This window comes from Lissotriton helveticus, chromosome 1_1 (assembly GCF_964261635.1).
Source record: "Lissotriton helveticus chromosome 1_1, aLisHel1.1, whole genome shotgun sequence".
Classification (NCBI taxonomy): domain Eukaryota; kingdom Metazoa; phylum Chordata; class Amphibia; order Caudata; family Salamandridae; genus Lissotriton; species Lissotriton helveticus.
The window spans coordinates 776,787,441-776,814,522 of record NC_136057.1 but is presented as its reverse complement, the minus strand read 5'-3'; the positions used below and the strand labels follow the sequence as shown (position 1 = coordinate 776,814,522).

At 41.9% G+C, this 27,082-nt stretch overlaps 1 protein-coding gene across 1 annotated transcript in view; it reads left to right on the top strand.

The window, feature by feature from the left end:
• MET (MET proto-oncogene, receptor tyrosine kinase) overlaps nucleotides 1-27,082 on the top strand; it is a 422,785-nt gene that overhangs the window by 206,226 nt on the left and 189,477 nt on the right. Inside the window, exon 6 of the mRNA XM_078674354.1 lies at nucleotides 21,654-21,814. Within this exon, the coding sequence (XP_078530480.1) occupies nucleotides 21,654-21,814 (161 nt within the window). The remainder of the gene's footprint in view (nucleotides 1-21,653; nucleotides 21,815-27,082) is intronic.

Below are 27,082 nucleotides of genomic sequence, written 5' to 3'. Positions count from 1 at the left end.
GGCCGAGCTCCCGATTCTTTCTCTGCACTTCCGGGATAGAAAGGGAATGATAATCGCAATTAATCAATTTGAAACGTTCCCAAATAACTTGGTGAAGACAGCGCACCTGCCTGATTATGTCTGTATGTTTATTGCATGTGGCAGGCCAGTAGACTTGAATGACGATACCTGTCTGCAGAGCTTGGTGGCAGCCTAGGCTGTGTTGGTCAAATGGTCGTAGTTCTATGTTATACTTAACATTCACACTGACTGTGCCCACTTCTGTTTTGTATAAACTGGTAAAAAGTGCTGTCTCGGGAGGCATGAAAGATACACAGCCCTCGGGGTAATTAATTTTTCACGCTCCCAAACCATGCTTCTTCGTCGCTTGATTTGCCGCCTGGCACTTATCACTGGCGGCTTTCTCCTCACCGTAAATAACTTTATTTTAGCACAGTGATACTGGTGATTTGGGGTGTTTGACAGCTGAGATTTGCACATTTCTTCGTGTATTTTGGCAAGAGATGAGCTAGTCAGCTCTTTTTAAACTGGTAAACAATATTTGTAGGTTGTAATGTTGGTGAATGATTAGTTAGGCATTATAAAACTATTATTATTAATTATTACTATTACTGTCTTCCGAAATACCAGCCAGCTACAATTTTATGTTGTGTATTCCCTACCTCGTGCTCTTCAGTCTCTTTCTGAAACCTGCAAGCACATCACGAGAAACACTGGATGTTTCAACCTGATGCAAGAACAGTTTTTATTTATGATCATTTACGATCATTATCTCAGAATGTTTCATCTTCCAGCGCTTCGAGACCAGGCTTTCTCACACATTTCCATATGAAGGCCTCAAAGTGCTGATCTGTGCGCGCTGAATGGACACAGCCGTTTTTAAGCACAGGTAGTGTGAGTTTATCTGTCTCAAGATATCTTTTTTTTACTTCAGTTAGAGAGTCGAACTACTAGATATGTTTGTATTTTTGTTGGCTAATCTGTAGCTGAAACAAAATTGTGTGAGCCTTAGCTGAATAGTTGTTGTGGAAATTTAACAGGTCTTTCTTATTTAAAAAAAAAAACATAGTAAAATTAAGGGTTTTGCATTTTAAGATGCCAGGTGTATTGGTCGGCTGTATAGTGCCCCAATCATGATATTACTTAGAGTACCACAAGACAAGATGTTATATTGGCAGAGGCCTATGGTGTGCCCTTACTGCTATTGCAGGCACTTACGCTGTTAGGAATTTAGGTCACTTGTAGTGTGTGTAACTCTGATCTGTGTGTCAGGGAAGAATATGCTCTGCCTGTTGTATGTTTATGGGTGAATGTGTTTGTGTGAGAGAGTGTGAGAGAAGCTTGCACAATGGCGTCTGCTTGCACTGTTCCTTGCTGTTGGCAGAGCTTTGTCTGCTGCTGTGCTCCCTGTTACTGAATCTAGGTAAAGCTCATTCAAGTATACAGAAGCCAGACCTATTGACTTTGTTTCCATTCTTTACCATACAGATGTGGCCATTTATGTTTTTTTCTGGAATTGCGGCATCCCTGACTGTAATCTATAGTTGGCAAGCATTAGTACATTCAGAGGCACAGCGGGCGATGGTTGACCTGCGGCACCCGGGGGCTGCAGACAGAGAAGGGACAGGAGAGGGAGGGAGCCTATACTGTGCTGTATCCCTCACAGCTGCCTTAAGCATGGTCTTCATCACTATACTGTGCCTTATCACATGAAACAACATTTTTGCATGGACTTCTACCACCATGCTGTGCCTTTTCTGTTACAGCTGCTGTTAGCATGATTTACCTTTACCTTACTGTTAGTTATCCCTCTCCACTGCCTTTAGCATAGTCTTCCATCACCAGGAGCTTTGAGGGGCAGAGAAGGAGCTACCTGAGGCTGAAGCTCCATGTGCCTCTTACAACTCTCCGTCGTGTTCGCTACGCTCCCTTGCCATAGGGCACTCATCCTGAACTTTTACACCCACCACTTTCAAATGTCACCAGCCGCCCCTGAGTATCTCATACACCAAATTCTAAATTAGATCCTAGTTTGTGTTCAAAGAGCAGCAGCTTCAAGAGCAGGTATTTGTTGTATGATGCTGTTGAAATACTTATCAATTTACGTTTCTAACCATGAGAACAATTTAAAAGTTCTCTCTCAAACATCACGTCCTATTTCAAAGCTCTGTTACATGGGACACGTTCTCCTCAAGATGAAAATGTAAGCATCGGCTAATGAAAGCTTGTTAACCTATTACAAAAAAATAATTCAAAATCATACAAGAAGGCACAAATCAACTACAAATCAAAGTACAGAAATAGGTAATACCAAATATTTTGTAGAACGTTCATAAACTACACAATGCCATAAATGGCTGCTTGCTTCAAAAGTGCATGTTCACATTATTGCCATTCTCCATACATTGCAAAATACTTAGACAGAGTGTCTTTACTAGTTCAAAGCTGCCCCAATTTGCAAATATGGGCCACTTTTATAGCTATCTAATTCATTATGGGGGCCCACTTTAATGTTGGTGCCCGAACTATTTTCTATCCCAAACTGACCCTGCCTAAATGTCTCCAAGCTTTACATTTTAATGTTGTAAGGTATTACTTCAATGCTTCTATATGTGAATGTTTTTTGATGATGTTGACAGTCTGTAATAGACAAATGTTACACACCCAAAGATAGCAACTTGTAATGTTACTCTTGAACCTCCCCTCTGCTGTCTTGTCTAGAAGTACAGGTGCTCAGTAATCAATCATCCTTACAAACCAAGATGTGTTATCCATCACTCGTGAATCCTATTTGCACATACAGGATCTATCACACAACACTCAGTAATCCTTAGGGCTGGCTGAGGTTTGCCACCTATCACATCCACAGGGCAGGCTCCGCTTTGCAAATCCATCGGATAGTAATCCCCCCAATTCTGTATTTTGATCACTGGTTGTACATGGAGAATGAAGTATACCATTACTTAGTAAAAGTAATTCTTTGTAAAAAGGCAAAACACTGAACGGACATTTACACTCCACCATTTTATCTTCCTCAAACTTCGATTTTCTCTGCTGAACGACCAAAGATTATAGGAACATGGAGCATGCATGTACATGTAAGTCCAACTGTCTGTAGGTCCCTCTCTCCATCGATGTGTATCTGCTTCTTTGCTCGATGAATTTTTGTGAGTGTGTATGTGTATTCTATGAGTGTGTGTGTTTGAATATGTGTGAGCCTGCCAGTGTTCATTTGTATTAATGGGAAAACTGTTTTTCATTTTGCCTATGTACATGACTAACCATATCTGTTCGCCTGTGCCTACATATACCTGTTTGTCTCTGTACTTGGCCTGAGCCTGTGTGCTGGTGGTAGCAAGTGCATTTTGTGTTTGTGCATTGACTGCTGTTGTGTCTATGTGCCAATACAGGTGAATGTGTGATCTGTGTCAGTATGTGTATGGATGTTGTGTGCCTTAACAAAAACTAAACTTATTTCCTTTATCAATGCTTACGTATTGCTAAGAAAGGACAAATACGTAATTAGTGGCTTATAAATGCTGGTCACAGGAAGATAAAATAAATGCAAGATACTTGAGGTGTAATCCTTAAATAGTAGATGCTGCCGGGTCCCTTGTTGCTTGGCTTACACTGAAAGGGTTCTAATTGAGGTATCGTGGAAACGAACCAAAATTAAAGTATTTGATTGGCCGAATGTGGTGGATGGGCTAAGCTTCTTTTTTGTGCACTTTTAGACCTTTACTGCCCTTTTCCCACCATTGTTGAATTGTAGAGTATGCTTTACAATATACAAAACACATTTCCTTGTTGCATTGTGTGAACGCATCAAAGACTGTCGAACACATTGCTTTACACTTGAGTTTTAACTTTAGAATAGGGTTAACGTTACTATCAAAATGTTGTTAACATGGGACTTGTAAGGAGCGCTTACAATGAGTGCTATGGGGCATTCACGGAAGCAATCTAAGAAATTACATTTAGTGTGCCAATTTTGCCTGTAATTCACTATAATAGCTCTCAGGAAGGATCTCGTTTGTATACCTTTTCCGTCAGACAGAGCAGTGACCCTTGTGCACAAGTAGAGGAGGAAATGGAAAGAACTATTATTTGTAGTCAGAATTTTAACTTCTTCGGCCCCTTGGATTTGGCAGAGCCTGTCCCAGGAGCTTCTTAGAAGATGCCATGCACGACGCATGGTTTTTTAAAAGAAGAACGTCGCACCTGACTGCCGATGCATTATTTATGCACATGATATATTGATGGTCTTTTTAATGGCTGGTCTGCAGTCTGCAGTCAGTCTGCGGCTTCTTCCTTTGATGGGGCCGAGTTTTGTTAATCGTCTTTCAGACTTCTGGGAGAATTTGAGCAGTCCTGTCGCTTTTCTTGTTTCTTACGTGATTTTTCTTTTATCACAGCGCCAAGATTTTTCCATTAGGAGCTGCCATAGCCGTGTTATAGTTCTAATGTTCCAATCCTTTTTCCTAAGAAGTGCAATCATGTGGCTTTATGCAACCAGCACTTGTAAGAAACGGTGTTATTAGGTGAGAGCCGCACTAAACACCGTCCTTGTCAGGGTGACCCACAAAAGTCACTAACCTGTGCTGGTAGCTTGGAACAAATAAGCCATGATTAACTTAGGGGACATGTGTAGAGTATTTATGCAGTACTCAAACAATAATACAGTAACAACACAACGCAAGAAACACCCCAAAACAATTTAGAAAAGAGAGTAACTTTTAATAAATTAAATGGCACCATAATGACAAAAGTAGCTCTTCTCAGGTCGGTCATCGCACCCTGTGTGTGCAGTTTTAACCTCTTGAATGCTCATGACGAGCTGACCTCGTCATGAGCATGGGGGCGCTGTACGTGCCCCCCCCGCCCCCCAGCACAGCGGGGGAATCCCCCCAGCTGCGAAGGGGTTAAAGTGCATTTCAACCTGGCAAAAGTAACCTTTTGCCATTCAAAAAACTTCCTTTTTAATACACGTAAGTCAGGATTTGGGTAGGCCCTAAATGGCCCATCAGGCAGGGTGCAGTGTATTTAAAAAGTTAGACATGAACTTTGAACTTTTGCATGTCCTGGTAGTGGAAAACTCTCAAATTCATTTTTTGCTACTGCAAAACCTGTCTCTCCCTTTCGATAACATTGGGTAATCTTATTGCATTTAAAATAAGTGATAACCTCAAGTTGGGAGCAGGTGGAAATGTCGAGTTTGGTTTCTAAAGAATTGTAATTTAAAACTCTCTTTAATGGTAAATTCAGATTTTAAGTCATAGTTCTGAAAATGGCATGTTTATGCCTGCAGCCTGGATCAACTGGCTAGGTGTAGCTGGCAGTTAGTCTTTGTTTATTGCTCCCAGGCAGTGAGACAATGGGGGAATAGGTATGGTACGATGAGCCATCTGTAACTTGATGAAGGGAGAACTTGTCACCTACTGACTTGCACATCACAAAGTCTCTGCCTGAGCACACTCACAAAGAGTTTGACATTAGTCTGTTGTGTGCCCAGGCAAGCTGCGGCCAGGGCAGGGAGGCTAGAAATTTGAAACACCTCTGGGGGTGGATACCTTCTGAACCTTCTCCTACTTAAAAGCTGCCACCAAGTATAAATATTGGACCTTCAGACCTTACTCTTCTGCACTCATGCAGACCTGTGGATACTAAAAAGAAGGACTACTGGGCTGCTCTGCTGCCAGAAGGACTGCTACTCTGCTGCCCTACTACGCCTCTGCCCTTGCTGCCAACTGCCCTGCTTACTAAGAAGGAAGACTGGGCCTGCACCCTTCATTCCACGCTGCAGTGACTCCAATGACTGACCATGTTTTCTGAGCTCTAGGGACATAACCAGCTCCAGAGGCCTTCCTGCATCTGCCCAGCTGACCTGCTGCCTGCACCCACAACTGGACTTGCAACTGGACCTATATGAGCCCTACTGACCTCTGCTGAAGTGAGTTCCTGATCCCCAAGAGGTGCCCCTCAGGTCCAGGACCCTTGGTGTGGCATCAGTTTAGCTTAGTGTCCAAGGAAAGAGAAAAACTAAAGTTATGGTCTCTTTGCGACCACGAATGGGACTGTTTGCTCCAAGATTTTGCCCCCAACGCTGCCCATCAATGCACAGCCCTGGCAAACCCGACTCTTTGTGCTACAGCAACTGTCAGCACCAACCAGCAACATGAGAGCTGCACTTTGTGCTACAGCATTGACAGCCCGCAGTGGACATCAATGCTAATCTCCAATAACGACCATTCGCAAAGCTGACAGGATCTTTGTTCCACAATGACAACCATCTCCGATACCCAGCCTCCTATTGCGCTACAGTGAAGTCCATCTGTGACGTTCTTCTCGCTCCTTGCAGCCCCTTTCACTACAAATGGGACTCATCGGGCCAGACTTTAAAGTTAACTTTTTCAGCTGGACTAGTATGGTCCCTGTGTCCAGCCTGCAATCCATGGCAATCAGCCTGAACCTTTGCCTTTCACCCGATCTCGTATCACCAGATACCAGCGAGTGGTGCTTTGTGCTTTTAGGCACTTTACTTAGCTTAAATCTTCAAAATTGCATATCTCCAGTTCTACTAATTGACTTTTGGTTCTTTTGGTTTCAAATAATTTATTAAATTTTTCCCTATTTTCCTAAATTGGTGTAGGATTTTTTACTTGTGTTTTGTTTTCACTTTATTACTGTTTGAAGTGCTGCATAAACACTTTATACATTGCCTCTAAGTTGAGCCTGACTACTTTTGTGCCACACTACCAGAGGGTTAAGCACAGGTTAATTTGGGGTTTGCTTGTCTTTCACCCTGACCAGAATTGTGGTTGCTGCTTAAGCAGGGTTTCACCTCCCTGAACCAGTAACCAAATTCCAACATTTACCATTAAAAAGGATTGTAAATTGCAATTCAAATGAGTGGAAGAAGCATCTTTCTATCTGTTCCCAAACTAAAGCTATCACTTATTAAATATAATAGGTAACCCAGTGTAAGTCTATGGGAGCGATAACCTTGCAATAGTGATCAATGACTATATGTTTTTCTCTGCCTGGACATGTAAAACTAAAATGCATATGTCCTACTTTCCAAATGTAATGCACCCTGCCTTATGAGCCTTTAGTGCCTGCTTTAGGCTAATATCATATTCTACTACATTAAGACATTGGGTTTGTTTCATAAGAATATGTTTGTTTTTACATTTTTATTACTGAATTAGCATTATATCAATACTCTTCCAACTCAATCATTATATCAACTTTTTTTAAATTAAACAGTCCATGTATACAGGTGCAAAACCTCCATATACAACAATTTATTTAAAGCATAAGTCAGTTTATGTTGATTAATTCTGCTCAATTTTAAAAGACAGTCCTCAAAAGTAGGTGATCAAATGACTTGTATTTGGTAGTAGTGATTAGGATGACTAAGGATATATGCAGATTCAAAGGATTTGTAGAGTCAGATAGGCAGCCAAAAATAGCACTTATCGGATACATATTGAATTGTCTATCAAGTAGCTAAGACAAAGGTTTAAAGTATTTTTTTCCAAAAGACTGCAAGCAATTGGCAGGACCTGAACATAATCATCCAGTCTTCAAGTGAATGGGGATTGCATCTCAACTAATAAGGCTGTTTTTGGAATAAATTGTTTAAAGAATAACAAGGGATTTATCAAACAGGCTTGTCATCTGTATAAATGACAACCACAGCCAACTTTTTGAAGCAACACCCTTTTACTAAAAAATGTCTAGGTTTCCAATTTCTACTTACGAAAAAGTCTGAAAATAATGAAAAGCCACTCCTATTCCATCTTTATGCTATATTAGTTCTAGGTGCCTATGACATTCTACAGTCTTCCAATCTAGCACACGAATGAATAAATGATATTTTGAAAACATTAAAATACTGCTCTTGCTATTTAAAGAATTTAGTAAGTGTCGTATATCTGACCTTCTTAAAGATTCTAGGGAATCTGGTAGGGCATGGCAAATTTGGGGTTGTATAGTAAACTTAATATAGTTATTGTATATGTATGTAGTTAGTCCTGTATTAGAACAGCTAGAAAAGGCTGAAGGTTAATATAATTTTATATCGGGTAATGTCAAACCAACTGCTTCTTTAGGAAAACTAAGGTACTACGTTGCAATCCTAGGTTTACGTTTACCTCAGATAAATGCTGATATAAGTGAATCCATGGTTAAAAAACATTTAGCATGAAGTACAGTAGGAAACCTGTGAATAAGAAAATAAATGAAGGAAGGATAGATGGATGGGCAGTTTTATGAGGGCTATTTGGCCATGATAGTTAAAGGGAATAGAATCCAGCGATAAAAGAGTTGGGTCATTTTGGAAATCAAAGGTTAATGATTTGTAATTAATAAATCTTCACATTTTTCATTAAAATATATATTTCTTTGGGATGGGTAGAGTAACTGATCTTAATGGTATCAGAGAGAGCATTATGTGTACAGTTAAAAAGCAGCATTTCAGATTTTGTACTATTTTATATCCTGTAGCTATTAACTGATGTTTTAGTTTTAAAGCTGATTGGATGTTACCTGTTTCAGCTTTCAAATAGAGACAAATACCGTCAGCAAGGACCTAACTATCAGCTGATGGACTGTTAGGAGCTTTGTGTTCTGAAGTTGATTGTTTAGCAGCTTCCAGACGCTCAATGAATAAAGCAAGGAGAATGGAAGACATTGGATATCCCTGCCTCATACCCATATTAACGTGTATGATGCCTGCCTAGTTCAATTAACTATGATAGCTACTGCTGCAGCATTTTTGTATAAATTACTGACGAAATAACTAACTGTTCTGGAAAGTCAAAAGTCATCAGAATAATTATATGTGCATCAAAAGAAACCAACTCAAAAGCTTTTTTCCACGTCTTTTAAAATGAAGGTTTTGAGTCTAAAATCCAGTATTTTAGTGTCTCTTTATATTTATTGTTAAGCCCATTTGCATTCAAAGATGAAACCCGATTTCTATCTAAAAATGATGGGGCATATTCTCAAGGTGTTATCGCTGAGCTATCGGCACTTTTATCGCCGACAAAGGGGCGATAAATGTAAAGCCCTATTCACAATCTGGTGCTAACAGCCGATATCACCAGTTTTTCTGCGATAGCAGCCGCAAAAAACAATGCCACCGATGATACCGGCAACTAACGATAATGAGATGCAGAGTAGGCGTTCCTGTGCAAAAAGCAGCGACAATACCACTTCGCAACATTCTCAACGGCCAGCCAGATCCATGATAAGATCCCTAAACATGCGATAAGGCGCATTAGCAGCAGGGATTTAATACCTGCTCTTACGTGGTGTTAAGTCGGACGACAACCTGTACCATAAAAGGGAACCCAACGCAGAGCCACACCTGAAGAACAACAGATGCCATGAAACTCCTGATCATGCAGCTCAGACACACAAGTGGGCCACAACACCCACCGCTACCATCCTGTGTTTCGCTTTTTTTGGTGTTGCATTCATTTTAACGCGGTCATTTGACGAGTTATGGTGAGACTATCGCATGGTGCTGCCAGGTTGTGAATACAATGTTAACACAGCGTTATTTTCCCACGATAGACTGCGATGTGCAAACTTGCATGAAGCTAAATTTGCGATCATTTTCAGGCATTCTTGAGAATTTCCCCCTTCCTATTTAAAAATACCCTCAATGCTCAAATAAAAACAATAATTTCAAAGCAGTTTGTTATACGTTGCAGCAAATCATATAAAAATAATACTCATTCAGATTTTTTTATTCTTACAGGCACACCCAAATCCTGTTAACCTAGCCCCTATAAAACCACATCACCTCCCTGAGCAGGTACCAGTCGCACGTCTGATAATATTTCACTGGAAGGTCATGATTGGTTCCCTGCTTTGCAACTAAGAGAGGGTCTTACTCGCCCCCTAAATAATACAGTGAACTACTGTCGATCTGAGCTGAATCTTGCTTCGTAGACTAAATTCAGTAATGATTGAGCTGTTTTGACATCTGAACAGTAGTTAAAGTTGTAGTTATCCAACAAAAGCTTCAATTTAGCGGGATGAAGGACTTATACATGAACCCTTCGATTTATATATTTTTTCAGCAAATACTTTGAACTGTCATCGTTTCTTAGAGGTCTCGTAGGAGACATCAGGAAATACAGAAATTGTAAATTGATTTGTGACGTGTACTGTTTTTCTTTTCTTGATAAGGTTAACTGTTTAAATCTAAAGTTCATAAAATTGATCAAAGATGTATGAGGGCAGGCCCCATGATTAGGTTTTGAAAGGGGCAGCCAATGTGCACTGGAATTAGTTAAGTCTTCAGGGCCCCTCGCATAAGAGTTTGTCATCAAAATGTTTGGAAGTGAACTAAATAAGATTAGATCTTTCAATACTGGTCTCGAGAATTCTAATTAATGAATGCTAGACCTATCTGGCCAAGTTTCAGCCTCTTCTATTTTTAATTGTTCGTGGGCAGGCACAAATGCGCTCTCGGAGGCTATACATTTTGAATCTTCAATTTCTGAGAGTCTGATTTCTAGGGTATCTATGAGAGTGGGAACATTTTCTATTTGTGCATTCATTTTATCTATTTATCCTTGAGGCGATTTTAATGCAACTGGTTCCGTAGCCTTAATCTTTTTAACTTCCGAAAGAAGATGATGAATTATCAGATCTCTCTCCATGCTGCAGCAATATGTTAATTTCTTGCTCTTGATGAATATTGGTTATATTGGTAATGTCTGTCTATTCATCTGTAGTGCACGGCCCAGTGGTCTCTGCTTGCACCTTCATCGATGAGGTTTAATGATATGGAATCTTTGTTGACCTGTGCTGTTTGACATATAGGGGAAGGGTTGATAGTCTGCTGTAAGGAGTAAGTTTTCTTTCTTAAGAGCTCTAGTTTAATTATCAATTGTAGTTTTATCAAATAAAGCGGCTTGGGATAATGAATGATTCCTGTTTCTAAATAGGCATAATTGACTCTCTGACTGATTCACTATAATTTAGTTGCATTATTAATGGAGTCTGCTTAATGACTGCCATATTCTTTGTGGGGTGTTCGAACCATCAGGTACTTCAATAGGCGGTGGCTCAGTTGATGTATCTGATATTTGTGCTCATATCAGGTTTGCTTTCCTAAGAAATGAGTTGGCAGGCTGAGTTAAGCTATCTGATCAAGCACATTGCCTGATTTAAGTTTGGGAGTGACTTTGGACATAGGCTTCAGTTAGGAAATTCTATTTTTTTCTCACCAGAAAAACCATAAAATATGAGGAGAGAAAAGTCGTTGCTTTGTTTTCAACTGATGTACAGGCGCCCATGTGTGCAAAGTGTGTTGTAAAAGAAGTCCTTTGTAGCACTTCCACCAACCACCCCCAACCATCTGACTTTGTGCTACCCTTGCTAAAGCAATTACTTCCCTTGTGTGTCTGTTGCAAAGTCCAAGCTACCGCAAACACAATGTATGTATGTATGTAATTGGTTTTGTATAGCGCATAAATCACCTATAGGTCTCATAGCGCTGCAGAGAGATCAGATAGAGAGGAAGAAGAGAGGTGTGGAACATCTTGGTTAGAATAGCCAAGTTTTCAGATTTTTCCTAAATGATTTATGATTCGGATCACATCTGATGGATAGAGGAAGTGAGTTCCAGGTGGCAGGGCCGATTTTAGAGAAATTTCTGTCTCCATTTCTGACTGTGCGGACCTTAGGGATTTTTAAAAGGTGTTTATTGGATGATCTAAGAAATCTTCCTGGACAATAACCTCGGAGCTTTTGCATCAGGTACTGTGGACCTTGTCCATGCACAGATTTGTGGACCAGGCAGCAGACTTTAAATTTAATACGTTTTCTGATTGGCAGCCAATGTAGTTTTTTCAGGCATGGGGCTGAGGGAGTGCGGGATGGAAGATCAAGGGTCAGCCTGGCCGCCGCATTCTGAAGAGTCTGAAGCTTGGTTAAGGAGCTTTCATTAACATCCGCCAATAATGAATTACCATAATCCAAACGACTGATTATGAGCCCCTGGACAAGGGGTTTGCGTGATGCCAGCGGTATCCATTTGAAGACCTTTCTAAGGCTGCGCATCAGTCCAATGCTTGTATGCACTGTTTTATTTATGTGGCAGGCCATGGACAGTTTATCGTCGATGGTTATACCTAGGTTTCTAATGGTGTTTGTTGGTGCCGGGCAAGAGCCTAGAGACGTGGGCCACCATTCATCTGTCCAGATTTTATTTGCCATACCAAATAAGATGATTTCAGCTTTTCCGGCATTTAGCATGAGGTAGTTATTTATCATCCATTCTTTAACTGACATCATGCACTGTTGAAATCTGTGTTTAGTGTCAATGGGATTAGGGCCGAGGGTGATTAGGATCTGGGTATCGTCGGCATATGATACCGTATCGAACCCATGATCTTTAATTAGCTTGGCCAGTGGAGACAGGTAGATATTGAATAATGTTGGGCTTAGTATAGAGCCCTGCGGGACACCTTTGTCATTTTCGACATGGTCAGATGAAAAAGGACCTATTTTAAACCTAGATTTTCTTCCCGAGAGGTAGCTCTGGATCCACCTGTGGGCTAAACCCTCGACACCAAACTCACCCAGCCGTTCCAAAAGAATGCTGTGTGAGATGGTGTCGAAGGCCGCCGACAGGTCCAGCAAGATCAAAATGGCTGACTGTTTTGCATCCAGTGACATACGGATATTGTCTACTACCTCCAGGACGGCAGTCTCCGTACTATGGAAGGCTCTAAAGCCTGACTGTGATGGATCTAATAGTTTATTGTCTTCCAAATGTTTTGTTAATTGTTTATTAATGAGTGACTCCATCATTTTTCCAAAAAGAGGCAGGAGGGAGATAGGACGGTAATTAACAGATTGTTTGGGATCAGCGTTATTTTGTTTCAGAATGGGTCTTACTGTGGCTTCTTTCCAAATTGCTGGAAAAATAGCTTGTACTAATGATAGATTAAAATTTGCAGTTAATTCAGTGATTAAGGCTGGGGCTATTTTAGCCAGGATTTGTGCTGATGCTGGATCGCTAGGGGAGCCTGACATGAGCACCCAAATATAGAAAACAACGTTTCAAATGCGGTTCTATTGTAGCTGTAAGAAATCCTAACTAATAGAATCTGTTTCTCCTTGTATCACAAGTGTAACAAGAAGTGCAAATTATCTTAAACACTTTAACTTTATACATACAAGTATAAGCCGAGGCCTGCTCCAGTTTTAAGTAAGTTCATCAAATCCATTAAAATAAACACTGCAAACCTGAGCAGCGATGAAGGCTCGATCCACCTTGGAGAAGCCTCAGTGACCGGGCTCCAGACTCCCCGGCAGTTTCTCAATGCTGGGTGGTGGTCAGTGAAGGCGCTCCATGTCCCAGAGGATTGACACATCCATGACACTGCTCAGTGACCTAGCGGCTTGACAACCGACAATCACTGCAGCCATGGCAGTTCAGTATGTGTGAGGAGAGATTTTAAACCTGCTCTAAGACAGGCACAACAGTAGAGCTCCTGCAGGGTGGGAAGTGTGGGTTAGGCTGTGAGCTTTGCAGGATTACTTATCCAGCCTCCATTCAACATGTAACACCAATATGAAACCACACACATTAGTCACAACTTCACCCCATAAGAAAATGACTGTGCGAAGTGAGCAGTTTTGCACTGGCAGTGAGTTGTGTTGATCCACTTAAAAATAGGCAAAGTTGAAGTGTATTGTCTCTGTCTTTTTAGGGCTCGGGCCTAAGACTCCACGAAGTGGAGGCGGAGCTTGCGAGCTCTCATGTGTTCAATGCAGAAAGGGCTCCGGCTGGCACATTCCGTAGTTTTTAATGGCATCTGCCTAGTGATTCGTCTTCGCTGTGCTGTGTATTTAGTAGCGGTGACGTGATAGGCTGTAAGTAATTTACGAGTGCCCGATGTGGCATATTGTGTGCGAGAACGAGCACGGCAGAGTGATTAATCTTAATTACGCGCTGTCAGAGTGCCCGTGTAATGCAATCCAGATGGTGCGAGCGCGTTCACCATTGCATTGCATTGATCATGCGCGCGTTTAACATTTACCTTTCGCGCACGGCAGTCCATTTGTGTGTGTCTCATGGTTGCCCTCATCTGGGGGTGTGGGGCAATAAAATATTAGATAGAACGGAGGCACTCTTGAATGTATTGCACCATGACAAGTTGCACCGTGCTAAGACAATATATTATTCATCTCGTCATATTTCTGATGAGCCAATGTTAAAAACAGAAGCAGCTTAATGTCACAGACGACCTCTGGTTACCCAAAAATGTTTTCTTCCTTAGTTAACTGACACGAGCAGCACATGTGGCTCTGAATTTTGTTAAGCTTCCGAGAATACAGTGTCCATCCACCCCACCCCCGCCCATCAACCCCCTACATCATCATCAACTCTCCCCTACCCCCCAACTCTGCCACGGGCTTTCACTGAAGAGTTCTCAACTCTAGCAGCAAAAGTACGTTTCCCATCACTAACCTGTGAGGACGAACAGCAGCAAGAGCGCTGGAAGGAAGTCTCTTTGGCTGTTTGCTTTCGGTGTGTCCATTCAAGGTGGGGGGCACGTCCCGTTCACCCCCGCTGAAGCCGGTTTTGCCAGCGCGGTGAGAGAGTGTCTAGCCGCACACGTGCGCGAGACGGACAGCTGGAGCGACTTCCGATGCTAAACTCTTGTCAAAGGGTGGCTCGTGGGAGCAAGGGACCCATTGCCAACTTCCACAGCATCGGTCTTCTCAGTTCATCCCTGAAACTGTGCATGCGTCGCAGCTGTCCCCCACGCCGCCACCAAAGCGCCAACTAATGTTTTCTAAACTCTTCAGACATGAAAGCGACTGTGCCTTTGTCTGGGAGCAGGCTACAGTCCCGGCCGGCTCCTTCCCTCTGCTTTCCAGCTGCTGGTCCCGGTGCCTGCTTCTCAAATTTCAACCTCCTGGGTGGCACTGGGAGTCTTAAAGAGGCAGATACCCATTTACTCCTGTTTTTAGCCAAACTCAGATTTGGGCGGCCTTATTTTCCCGGACTGGTTGCATCTTGATTGCTTTTCCATATCAAATGCAAGTGTACCAAATCAAAGTACATATAAATTAAAACAGTGATGAATAACTCACATACTTAGATCTTGGAGCAAATAAACCTCAAGTATTTCAAACATCTTCATGCTTTTCTTTCATTGTAGCGTTTTTTTTGGTGCAAATTTATATAGCGCGAACTCGACCCGAAGGTATTAGAGCGCTTTACATGAGCATCATTTACGTTACACAAGGCGCATTCAATTTTTTAACAGGCACGGGGAGATTAAGTGATTTGCCCAGGATCACAGAACATGTGGAGTCGACCCCGAAGCTCGAACTTTGGTTTTCCAGCTCCGAAGTCGGCAGTCTAGCCGTTAGACCACATCCTCTCCGCAGCGTTGATGGTTTGGCACTCATAATTAACTGAGTTCCCCTATTTTGGTCCCACCTCCAGCCCTGCCTCCGATATTTGTACAGCACCTTACACCCCTGGAGCCAGGTGGGCAACAAGATTTGGGGGGTGGGGTGTAATTCTTCCAGCCATAGACAGAGTGGCTCTAAGATGTGGTGAAAACACAACACAAGCCTCATTAACAAGTAAATGGTCTTTAAAAGACTTTTGAAGTACTGAGGTGCGGCTGCAATTAGAGGGTCACCAGGCCACAAAGCTGTCTCAGCCTGGGCTGGCAGACATGAAGGAGGGGGGGGGAGGGGGGAAGGGGGGAGGCTGAAGCCCAGTGAGCCCAATGAGTGTTGCGTTTGCCTGGAGCTAGGAGTTACAGGTTTTCAATTCACCGTAAGGCCTACAAATCCCTGCATGCAGGTTGTTGTGGGCTTGAGAGCCGGGAAAGACAGAAATCGTCACAGAGACGGTTGTGTGCACATTGTATGTTTGAATGGAATCCCCATACTAAACATTCAAGTGTTATTGCCTGTTGTTTTTCATATATTCATTGCATTTTTAGCTCACCTATAGAGATGCACAAGAAACCTACAACTTTGAATATAAAACGAGCGAGATATAAAGGCAGAGCTCACAGGTTTAGGATGTGTATGCATGAGAGTGTTTTTATTTATTTATTTACATTCTAAGATTTGTAGTTCTGATACTGTCATTAAAAAACTCCAGTTCCAGAATGTAAAGGTACACGCTCCACTGGATAAACTTCTCTCGGGTGGGCCTGGAAAACGCTAGAGCTCTCATAAAGGTTAGATATTACAACTGTGGAGGCCATTTCACTCTATCTCATAAGTACCTACATTTACTGAATGTACTAACACTTTAATAACTATTTTATTGCTAAGGATTAATAACTTCTGCAATGTGCTTCCATTTTCATTGCAAAAACCACAGTTGATGGACAGAATGTAGAACAATGTCATACATTCACCCCAGTACAAGGATCTGTGCCTAAATCCATCTTTTTTTGCACTCCACACCACCCTGGGTTAGACAGTGGCTATATGCAAATCAGCTCTGACCCTGTGCCTCATGGGAACAGTCCAGTCTGTACTACCAAGCCATGTCTTTCCCAGACCGGAATCAAGCATCCAAGGACCGGTTTCTGGCTATCATATCTACAGGATAGCAATGACAGCGCATATCTACAGGCTAGTGAAGCCAATACATATCTACAGGCTAGCGATGACAGTGCATATCTACAGGCTAGTGAAGCCAATGCATATCTACAGGCTAGCGATGACAGTGCATATCTACAGGCTAGTGAAGCCAATGCATATCTACAGGCTAGCGATGACAGTGCATATCTACAGGCTAGCGATGACAGAGCATATCTACAGGCTAGCGATGACAGTGCATATCTACAAGCTAGCAATGATAATGCATATCTACAGGCTAGCGACGACAGCGCATATCTACAGGCTAGCGATGACGGTGCATATCTACAGGCTAGTGAAGCCAATGCATATCTACAGGCTAGTGAAGCCAATGCATATCTACAGGCTAGCGATGACAGTGCATATCTACAGGCTAGCGATGATAATGCATATCTACAGGCTAGCGACGACAGCGCATATCTACAGGATAGCAATGACAGCGCATATCTACAGGCTAGCGATGACAGAGCATATCTACAGGCTAGCGATGACAGTGCATATCTACAGGCTAGTGAAGCCAATGCATATCTACAGGCTAGCGATGACAGTGCATATCTACAGGCTAGCGATGACAGAGCATATCTACAGGCTAGCGATGACAGTGCATATCTACAGGCTTGCGATGACAGTGCATATCTACAGGCTTGCGATGACAATGCATATCTACAGGCTAGCGATGACAGTGCATATCTACAGGCTAGTGAAGCCAATGCATATCTACAGGCTAGTGATGACAGTGCATATCTACAGGCTAGCGATGACAGAGCATATCTACAGGCTAGCGATGACAGTGCATATCTACAGGCTAGCGATGATAATGCATATCTACAGGCTAGCGACGACAGCGCATATCTACAGGATAGCAATGACAGTGCATATCTACAGGCTAGCAATGACAGAGCATATCTACAGGCTAGCGATGACAGTGCATATCTACAGGCTAGTGAAGCCAATGCATATCTACAGGCTTGCGATGACAGTGCATATCTACAGGCTAGCGATGACAGTGCATATCTACAGGCTAGCGATGACGGTGCATATCTACAGGCTAGTGAAGCCAATGCATATCTACAGGCTAGCGATGCCAATGCATATCTACAGGCTAGCGATGACAGTGCATATCTACAGGCTAGCGATGACAGTGCATATCTACAGGCTAGCGATGACAGTGCATATCTACAGGCTAGCGATGATAATGCATATCAACAGGCTAGCGATGACAGCGCATATCTACAGGATAGCAATGACAGCGCATATCTACAGGCTAGTGAAGCCAATGCATATCTACAGGCTAGCGATGACAGTGCATATCTACAGGCTAGTGAAGCCAATGCATATCTACAGGCTAGCGATGACAGTGCATATCTACAGGCTAGCGATGACAGAGCATATCTACAGGCTAGCGATGACAGTGCATATCTACAGGCTAGTGATGACAGTGCATATCTACAGGCTAGCGATGATAATGCATATCTACAGGCTAGCGATGACAGCGCATATCTACAGGATAGCAATGACAGCGCATATCTACAGGCTAGTGAAGCCAATGCATATCTACAGGCTAGCGATGACAGTGCATATCTACAGGCTAGTGAAGCCAATGCATATCTACAGGCTAGCGATGACAGTGCATATCTACAGGCTAGCGATGACAGAGCATATCTACAGGCTAGCGATGACAGTGCATATCTACAGGCTAGCGATGATAATGCATATCTACAGGCTAGCGACGACAGCGCATATCTACAGGATAGCAATGACAGCACATATCTGCAGGCTAGCGATGACGGTGCATATCTACAGGCTAGTGAAGCCAATGCATATCTACAGGCTAGCGATGACAGTGCATATCTACAGGCTAGCGATGACAGTGCATACACTCACAAGGAGACCACAGCCAGCTGAGGTGCAATCTTCTCCCACTCACAAGAACGACATCACAGGCAGCAGCAGTGCAAGCTTCTTACACTCACAAGGAGACCACAGGCAGCAGAGGTGCAAGCTTCTCACACTCACAAGAAGGACATCACAGGCAAGTGGTGCAATATTCGCACACTCACAAGGAGATCACTGGCAGTACACACCACATGAACACACTCCATAACACATAGCAACAATACATTGGCATTTACAATGCCATTAGCTCAAACTCAAATAAATCCGAGCCCGATTGCATTTCTAATGCTTGTTTTAAAATGTGTTGACAGTTGTGAGCCAGAGAATGGCAAAGAAAAATTATGCTGATTTCAGATTATCATTGAAGGACGAGAAACTAGGAGAAACATAAGTTATAAAAGAGAAGGGAAGAGATGGGTTTTCACTTTCCAATGTCTATATAAAGTCAAAGGGAAATTACTATAATACGGCTGATTGGTCCAGCGTAGAGCAGCAAACCGATCAGAAAATCTGAAACAAAAAGTGACACAAGAGGATAGAATTATTGGAAAGTACAGGGCAGAAAATGAGAAAAATACAGAAGGTGGAATATGAAAGAGGCTCAAGGCAGAGAATGAAAGATACATAGGAGAGTAAGAGACAGGATAGAGGAAGGTTATTGAAACAGTACCCTAAATTATCCATGTAACATAAAAAAAATCAAAATGTTAAAGAATAAAAAATCCAAGTTTGCCAAGGCCACACCTACTGGCTTTGCCAATACTTGGGACCAGGGCTTCTTGTTTTAGCTTTTTTTTATAGTTGACAGTTCATTCTGTTATGTCTGTGTAGGCAAACATTTGTCTTGAGTGTTGTTTGTTTTGAGCCAGGTTTGTTGAAGCTTTGTAATTTGTTGTCTTTTCTTTTTTAGTTCTGCATTCATCATTGTTGTTGTTTTTGGTGGCATTACGATATATCAAAAGCTTCCTGTTGCCGCTCCTATAGTTTTTGAATTGAATGTATTGTGTCTGGATCTGTGTTGTGTATTAGTTGTGTTTCTAGGCACCCACAATTCTGTTTGTTCCAAGGCCAATAAGTAGTTGCAGGTAAGGTGCCCTTTAGTATGGTGAGCTGTTACATCTTGTGTTGGAAAGCTACCCAGTGCTGGTATGACCACGTCTGGAGTAATCCTTTGGAAGGTGATTCGTTCTCGATTTGCAAAGATGATATCTAGGATGTGTCCAGCGACATCTGTGGACTTGAAGACGATCTGATGTAACTTCAGTGTGTTTAGGCCAATGGTGATAGGTTTTGGCATAAGGCATATTAGGTTTGTCAAACCATGTATTTAGGTCAACAAGGATGAATATGTTTGAATATAGCCTAAGAATGTTAGAAACTGTGTCTAGGAATGTTCTATTGATAGGTGGTGGTATGTAAATGAGGAGAAAGTCACAATAGAAAGATGGTGTAGGCTGACAATGAGGTCCTCACGACCTTGTATGGAAACATCCTCAGCTTTGGTGAGATTTTTTGTTCGTTAAATATGACAGCTACTTTGTCTCTTCTTTTGCCTATGTGATTTTGCGTGACAGTTTGATAGCCTGGAGGAACAACTTCATGCAATACTGGAGCCATGTCAACCCCCAACCGTTATTTAGTTATTAAGAGTAAGTTAGGTTGTGTGTCTGTGAGTAGGTTGAAGATGTGGTACTTGTTTTTAAAAGGGGTTGAGCATTCATTAGTAGACAGTTTAAAGACTGTGTTTTGGAGGTGGTGTGAATTTGTTTACTGGAAGAGCGAGTAGTGTCCTTTGAACTTGTATTAGGTACACTGATGGTGATGGTGTTTACTGTATTAGAACAGCAATAGTGCTGTTTGCCTATAGCGTTATCCTCTCCTAACAGACTTAGAAGGCATTTTGTTGGGTCAGTGGGTGCTGATGGTGGAGATACTGGTTGAGAGTGAAGTGGATGTTTGTGTAGTGTAGTCTTGTTGTGTAATGGTCAAGGAGATACGAAGTTATGAAGAGTAGTGTTTTGTTTATGTCTTTGGCATACGCTGAGGAAGGAAGGTGTATGGGTGGGGTGTGGCGGTGGGGCATGTGTACCATATTATAAAGCTCAAAATTGTACAGTGGATGAAAGGCGGGTAAGTGAATGTTGTAAATTTTTATGAGTTTGTGGTTGGCATTTGTATTGATTGAAAATTGTGAAGTAAAGTTGGTTTAAGATGTGTATTATCTGTGTTGACATGAGGGTCAGACTGGGTGCGGGTTTGCATTTTTTGACAGAGGGGATCTGTGGTAGGATAATATGAGTGAGGGTTGAGTAAAGGGAAGATGGAGCTTGAATGGACTCTGATAGAAGCATCTGAAAAGACTACAGAAAACATATATCCTGTTTTGTCACAAAACCAACTTCCACTGTCACATGTGGGTAATGTTGTCTGCTTATAATTCATTGTTGCCTCATCAGGGGTGGTAAGTGCTATATAAATACAATATGCACTTAAAATTACAATGTGAGCAGCTGAGATCGGATGCCAAGAGCTGTGGGCCATGGCCAGAAAGATAATATACCAAAAATGGCCAAACAGCAATCTACAAAATGTTTTTGTGTTATATGCATCTGTGGTTGGCATAGAATATTTGAATATAAGTTATGTAACTATCACGATCCATATTTTAATATGCAACATTTTTATCAAAATAATGTTTTGCGAGAAAATTCACCAATAAAATATTTTCAACATTTCTGAAGTAATTTTTTGGCATTCATTTGTTGGTACTTAGGTTCTTTTAGTGCATCTGCATATGAGTACTTCTTGCCAAGACTGGAGAGAATTTGATGATTTAGACATGAAGATTACTACATTGAAAAAATATTGTATTTGTGCTATAATCAAACAATTCTAACCTGCTCCTATGAAAAACTGTAAAATAAACTTTGGCGTTGTGTAATTTCAAAGGACCAATAACTCAGACCCGTATTCTCCAGTGTTGTGGAATCTGCAGGTGGCAGAGATGCATACTCTGTGCTATCACTGATTCAGTCACATATGATTCTTCGAAGAAACATTTTCCTCTTTAAAATCTAACTTTGCACAAATGTTTCTGTCTACAGATTTCCCCACGCTCTGCTCCTTTGGAAGGAGGGACACGCCTGACAATATGTGGCTGGGACTTTGGCTTCATCAGAACTAATATTTTAGATTTGAAGAAAACTGTTGTTGCCATTGGACAAAAGCAATGCAAACTTGATGTGAGATCTAGTAACAGCAATAAGTAAGTAATTGGTTTCCAGCACCTGTCTCAGTAATATTTATTCTTCTGAAATATTAGAAAATATCACCTAGGCTAACCTATAAAATGAACTCATTACCAAAATGCCTGTAGTAGGCCCATGAGAGACAAAATGGAATGTAACCAGTGCTGTTCTATCAACTGTAGTAAGCCTCAAGAACTGAATGGATTTATCCCCGCTTTACTTAGCAATGTACAGGTAAGAGCTTTTTATGTGCTCCTTCGGCACACCAGGATCTTCAAAAATCCATTCCCTCTGTGTTGCTTGGAATAATCATCTAACTCTATCGTGCAACGAAGTTATCATTTCTTACACTAGATGAACCAGTAGTCCTAGATATCTCTTGTGGTTCTTATTTAAAAATGCTCAATTTATTTGTTATGTGTTTGTACTGTTTGTATGGTCTGGTTTTTTAATCTGGTTTGCCGGAATAATTTAATACAGTGATTGAGAGATTATTTGATTGACTTCAACTACCGTAATTTAATTTATATTTAGACCAATGGGCCTTCATTGTGAGACTTTAAAATATTCTTATTCCAGTTCCAATAGGACTTGGCAAGATGTATGAAAATCTGGTCGCAAACTACAGGTGACCAGTATTTTCGTGACCAGTGTGAATTTTCAAGAACCATCTGTGCACTAATAGGTTGGTTCTGATTCATAGTGGGTCGCAATCCGACCTACCTTATGAATATTAATGAGGTAGGTTGCACATTGCAACTCACTAAATTGGAGTCCATCACTGGGATGGTGGCTAGCTGAAGCCAGCAGACCACAATGTCTGTGATTGCTTATAATGAATATATGAATATATTACTATTAATGAGTTAGGTTGCACATTGCAACTCACTAAATTGGAGGCCATCACTGGGATGTTGGCCTGCTGAAGCTAGCTGATCATAATGTCTGTGATTGCTTATAAATAAGGCAAACCTAAAGAAAACAGGTCTGCATTAGGAAAAAAAAAGTTTCTTTTTTCCAAAGCGTGTTAGTCCTGATGTATACACTCCAAGCAGAGTGACAGAGAAAAGGCATTGGAGGATGTCAGTCACCTGGCGAAAGAAATCGCTAAAAATAGCAATAAGAGCAAACAGGAAGTACTGAAAGAGGCCATGAAAAAATTTCTCAAATCGTATGAGCAGAAAATTAAACAGAGGAAACAGGATAAATTCGAACAGGACAAGAGGGCTTACGAGCAAGATCGTATTCTGTCCTTTGCGAAAAGATACGACCAATCAAGGAAACAACTATTAAGCAACAAGAACAAAGCTACCGTGGAACAAAAAGACATGTTGGAATCTGAGGTCACTGACTTAGAACAGAGTAGTGACGAGAGAGAATCTGGACCTATAGCAGCTGAGACTCTGCTTGGAGTGACAGAGAAAAGGCATTGGAGGATATCAGTCAGCTGGAGAAAGAAATCGCAGAAAATAGCGATAAGGGCAAACAGGAAGAACTGAAAGAGGACATGAAAAACGTCTCAAATCGTATGAGCAGAAAATTAAACAGAGGAAACAGGATAAGTTTGAACGGGACGAGAGGGATTACGAGCAAGGTCGTATTCTGACCTTTGCAAAAAGACACGACCAACCAAGGAAACAACTATTAATCAACAAGAACAGAGCTACTGCGGAACAAAAAGACATGTTGGAATCTGAGGTCACTGACTTAGAACAGAGTGGTGATGAGAGAGAATCCGGACCTATAGCGGCTGAGACCACCACATCGACCCCTTTTCTGGAGGAGTTCCAAGTCATCAGAGAGACATGGGGCAAAGGGGGAAGAAGAAAACCTCTGGAGCAAAAAAAGAAAAAAGCAAACGTCGGACGAGGAGGTGCAGCTGGCACAAGCGACAGCACAGCCTTACCAAGAATGACCCGGAGCATACGGGGGACCAAATGCAAGCCCCACAGATGCTTACAGTTGTAAATTTAACACCAAAAAACTGACTGCAATAGAAGAGGAAGTATTGCAACTTGGACTTGGCTTCTGTCCATCTAGGAAGTCAGAAAAAACCCAAACCAAGATTGAATTGGTTAAGTTTTCTAGAAAAGTGAAATTGTTCAAGTATTTCAAAGGTAGAAAACAAACCATACAAGGAAGAATGAAGACCAGGGATAATGATATGGATTACCTTATGGCTGGAGATTTGGAAACCCTGGCAGTATTAGAGGATTTGGAAAAGGAAGGGGATCCGACAGAATTGATCCCATCCTCTATGGTAAATAGAGATCAAACAGGTACTACGCAGGTGAATCCAGGTAGTCCGTTCAGAAGCACATCAAGGTTTATCCCCCTAATGCCAATGGATTTCATTGACGTTTTTACAGAAGTAGTAACCAAGGAGTTGGTAAAGCTTCGCAGCATTAACAACAAAAGGAGGGTTGGTGGTAACATCACAGAGGAACAAAGGAAGGCAAATGTGGATATGCAAGACGACAAGACCGTTGTCTACAAGCCATCGGACAAAGGCGGTAATATTGTGTTAATGACCATGGACTATTACAAAAAGAAAGCCTTATCGCAGCTCAATGATGAGTTGAGCTATTTGAAGGTAACGAGGAAGGTGTTTGAAAACAGCATCACAGTTACTGGGCACTCCTGAACAAATGGTACCACCGAGACATGCTGACCAAAGAGGAATATGCCTTTCTGGAATGCAAATACCTACGCCTACCCACTTTTTACCAGCACCCAAAACTACATAAGAACGCAATATGTCCCCATGGTCGCTCAATTGTTTCGTCACTTGGAAGTTTAACGGAACATATGTCCAGGTTTTTGGATTACTTTCTATTTGGATTTGTGACACAATTGATTTCATATATCAAAGACACCAAGGACTTTTTAACACAGGTAGAGAATCTGATTTGGGAGGATGACCTAGTGATGATAACACTTGACATTTCAAGCCTTTATATAAGCATTAATCATTTGCAAGGGATTGGAGCAGTCAAGTATTTCATGGGAGAGTGACCAATAACCCTAGCTGAGCACAACAACATGCTGGTTGACTTTGTGAACTTTTGTCTATGTAGCAATATTTTTCTATTCCAAGAACAACTGTTCAAAAAAATACATGGTACTGCAATGGGCACCTGCTTCGCCCCCAGCTACGCGAACCTTTTTGTGGGCTGGTGGGAGAAGCGGGTGGCCTGGACAGGAACCAATAAGGAATGAACCCATAAGGTCGTGAGCTAGAAAAAATACATAGATGATCTATTTATCATCTTTAGAGGCACAGAGCAGTCAGCAAAGGAATACATAGATGTGCTCAATAAGAATGACCTCAAGTTCACAGGGGAAATAAGCAAGACTTATGTGAACTTTCGAGATCTCACGGTCTTTCCTGCGGAGGGTAGACTTTGCATGCACTTCACTGCACAGAAAACCCAACGCTGGCAACTCGGTGCTGCATGCAAACAGCTGCCATCCTGGAAAAACAATAACGAGCATTCCGTATGGCGAGCTGCTTAAAATAAAAATGAATAACACACGTGATTGTGACTATCAGGCAGCAGCGAAGAGATTTGAGGCCAGAGGGTACCGTAAAGAGACTTTAGAGGAAGCAAAGTCCAAAGTGGATAAGAAGCCTAGATTAGAACTGATCAAGGACAGTGATCTAAGCACCAATAAGGAGAAGAAAGAAAAATTGAATAACTAGGATGATCACAGAGTATTCTAGTGATGCTTTGGACATCACAAAGGCATTTGTAAAGAACTGGCACATCTTGAAATCAGACCCAATAATAGTGAAAGATTTTGAAGGGCGAGAAAACTGCGAAACAGTCTAGTGGAGAAGTGTGGCTCAATGGTTAGAGCGGCAGACCCTGATGCAGAGGTCTAGCCCGGGACCGGGGTTCAATTCCCCGCCTCGGCGGGTCTTGGGCTCAAAATTCCATGGGCCTGATAATTCTCGCCTCGGTGCCTATTCCAATCATGGAGTCCCACTCTGCAACTCTGGGCAATAGCTTGCTTAATCTCCACAACGGCCCCCACAACGCTAAGGATGCCTGGCCTCCACCTTGGGGGTGCCCAGGAGTGGACACCTCACAGGGAAAACCAGGATGGGTTCCACAGAGGTATTCGTACAAGCGCCTTGAGACCCTTGCGGGTGAGACTAGTGCGCTATAGAAGTATCAATTTACAATTTAGTGCAGAGTCACTGCATTCAGGAAAACAAACTATCGGTGTTTGGGAGGGTAGCTGGGTTCTTTCCATGTTTAAAATGCAGGGTGTGCAAAAACAGTAAAAAAGGTTTTAGACTACTCTGTGCCCGGTTTGGAGGAACCCAGGAAAATCAAGAAACTCATGAACTGTAACACAAACTACATTGTATACTGTTTAGTGTGTCTGTGTGGCCTGTGTTACATTGGAAGCACTATACATCCAACAAAAGTGTATATCTTAGAACATCTTAGAGCCATCAATAGCAAAGATGTGACTTATCCGGTGGCCAGGCACTTTGAGGCATTCCATCAGAGTAACAGAGACTTGTTGAGCTTTTTCTGTATGGATCATGTCAAGAAACTGATGAACTGTAACACAAGCAACACTGTATGCTGTTTAGTGTGTCTGTGGGGCCTGCATTACATTGGAAGCACTATACATCCAACAAAAATGCATATCTTAGAACATCTTAGAGCCATCAATAACAAAGATGTGACTTATCCGGTGGCCAGGCACTTTGAGGCATTCCATCAGAGTAACAGAGACTTGTTGAGCTTTTTCTGTATGGATCATGTACCCACCAATGTGAGAGGTGGGAATAGGCAGTTACAACTGCGCAGATTAGAGTCAAGATATATCATCGACAATCAAACAAAGATGCCAGGAGGCATAAACAGTGGGGAAGAGATGGCTGTTCACCTATAGATGTTCAGAGAGTAGTAATGATACATCTATTGGAGGGAATCTGAATTTGAATGTAACAGTATATTGCCATGTAAATAGAATGCTTTTTTAACAAGTTTGGGTGTGTAGTTATAGGATCCAACTAACCCATTCAGGGTGAAATTGGACAACTTGGCAAATCGGGCCCATCCAGGGCTGAATTTACATAACCATATGGGTATCAATCAAGGCTGCATATAACATGAAAAATGCCCATCCAGGGCGAGATTATTCTGTTATGAAGCTGGGTTTGTGTTTGTTGAACTAAGCTACTGCATATTTACAAATGACCAACACCATGGGACTGAAGGAAGTCCGATGTCCTTTGTTTATGTTCATAATTCAAATGTATT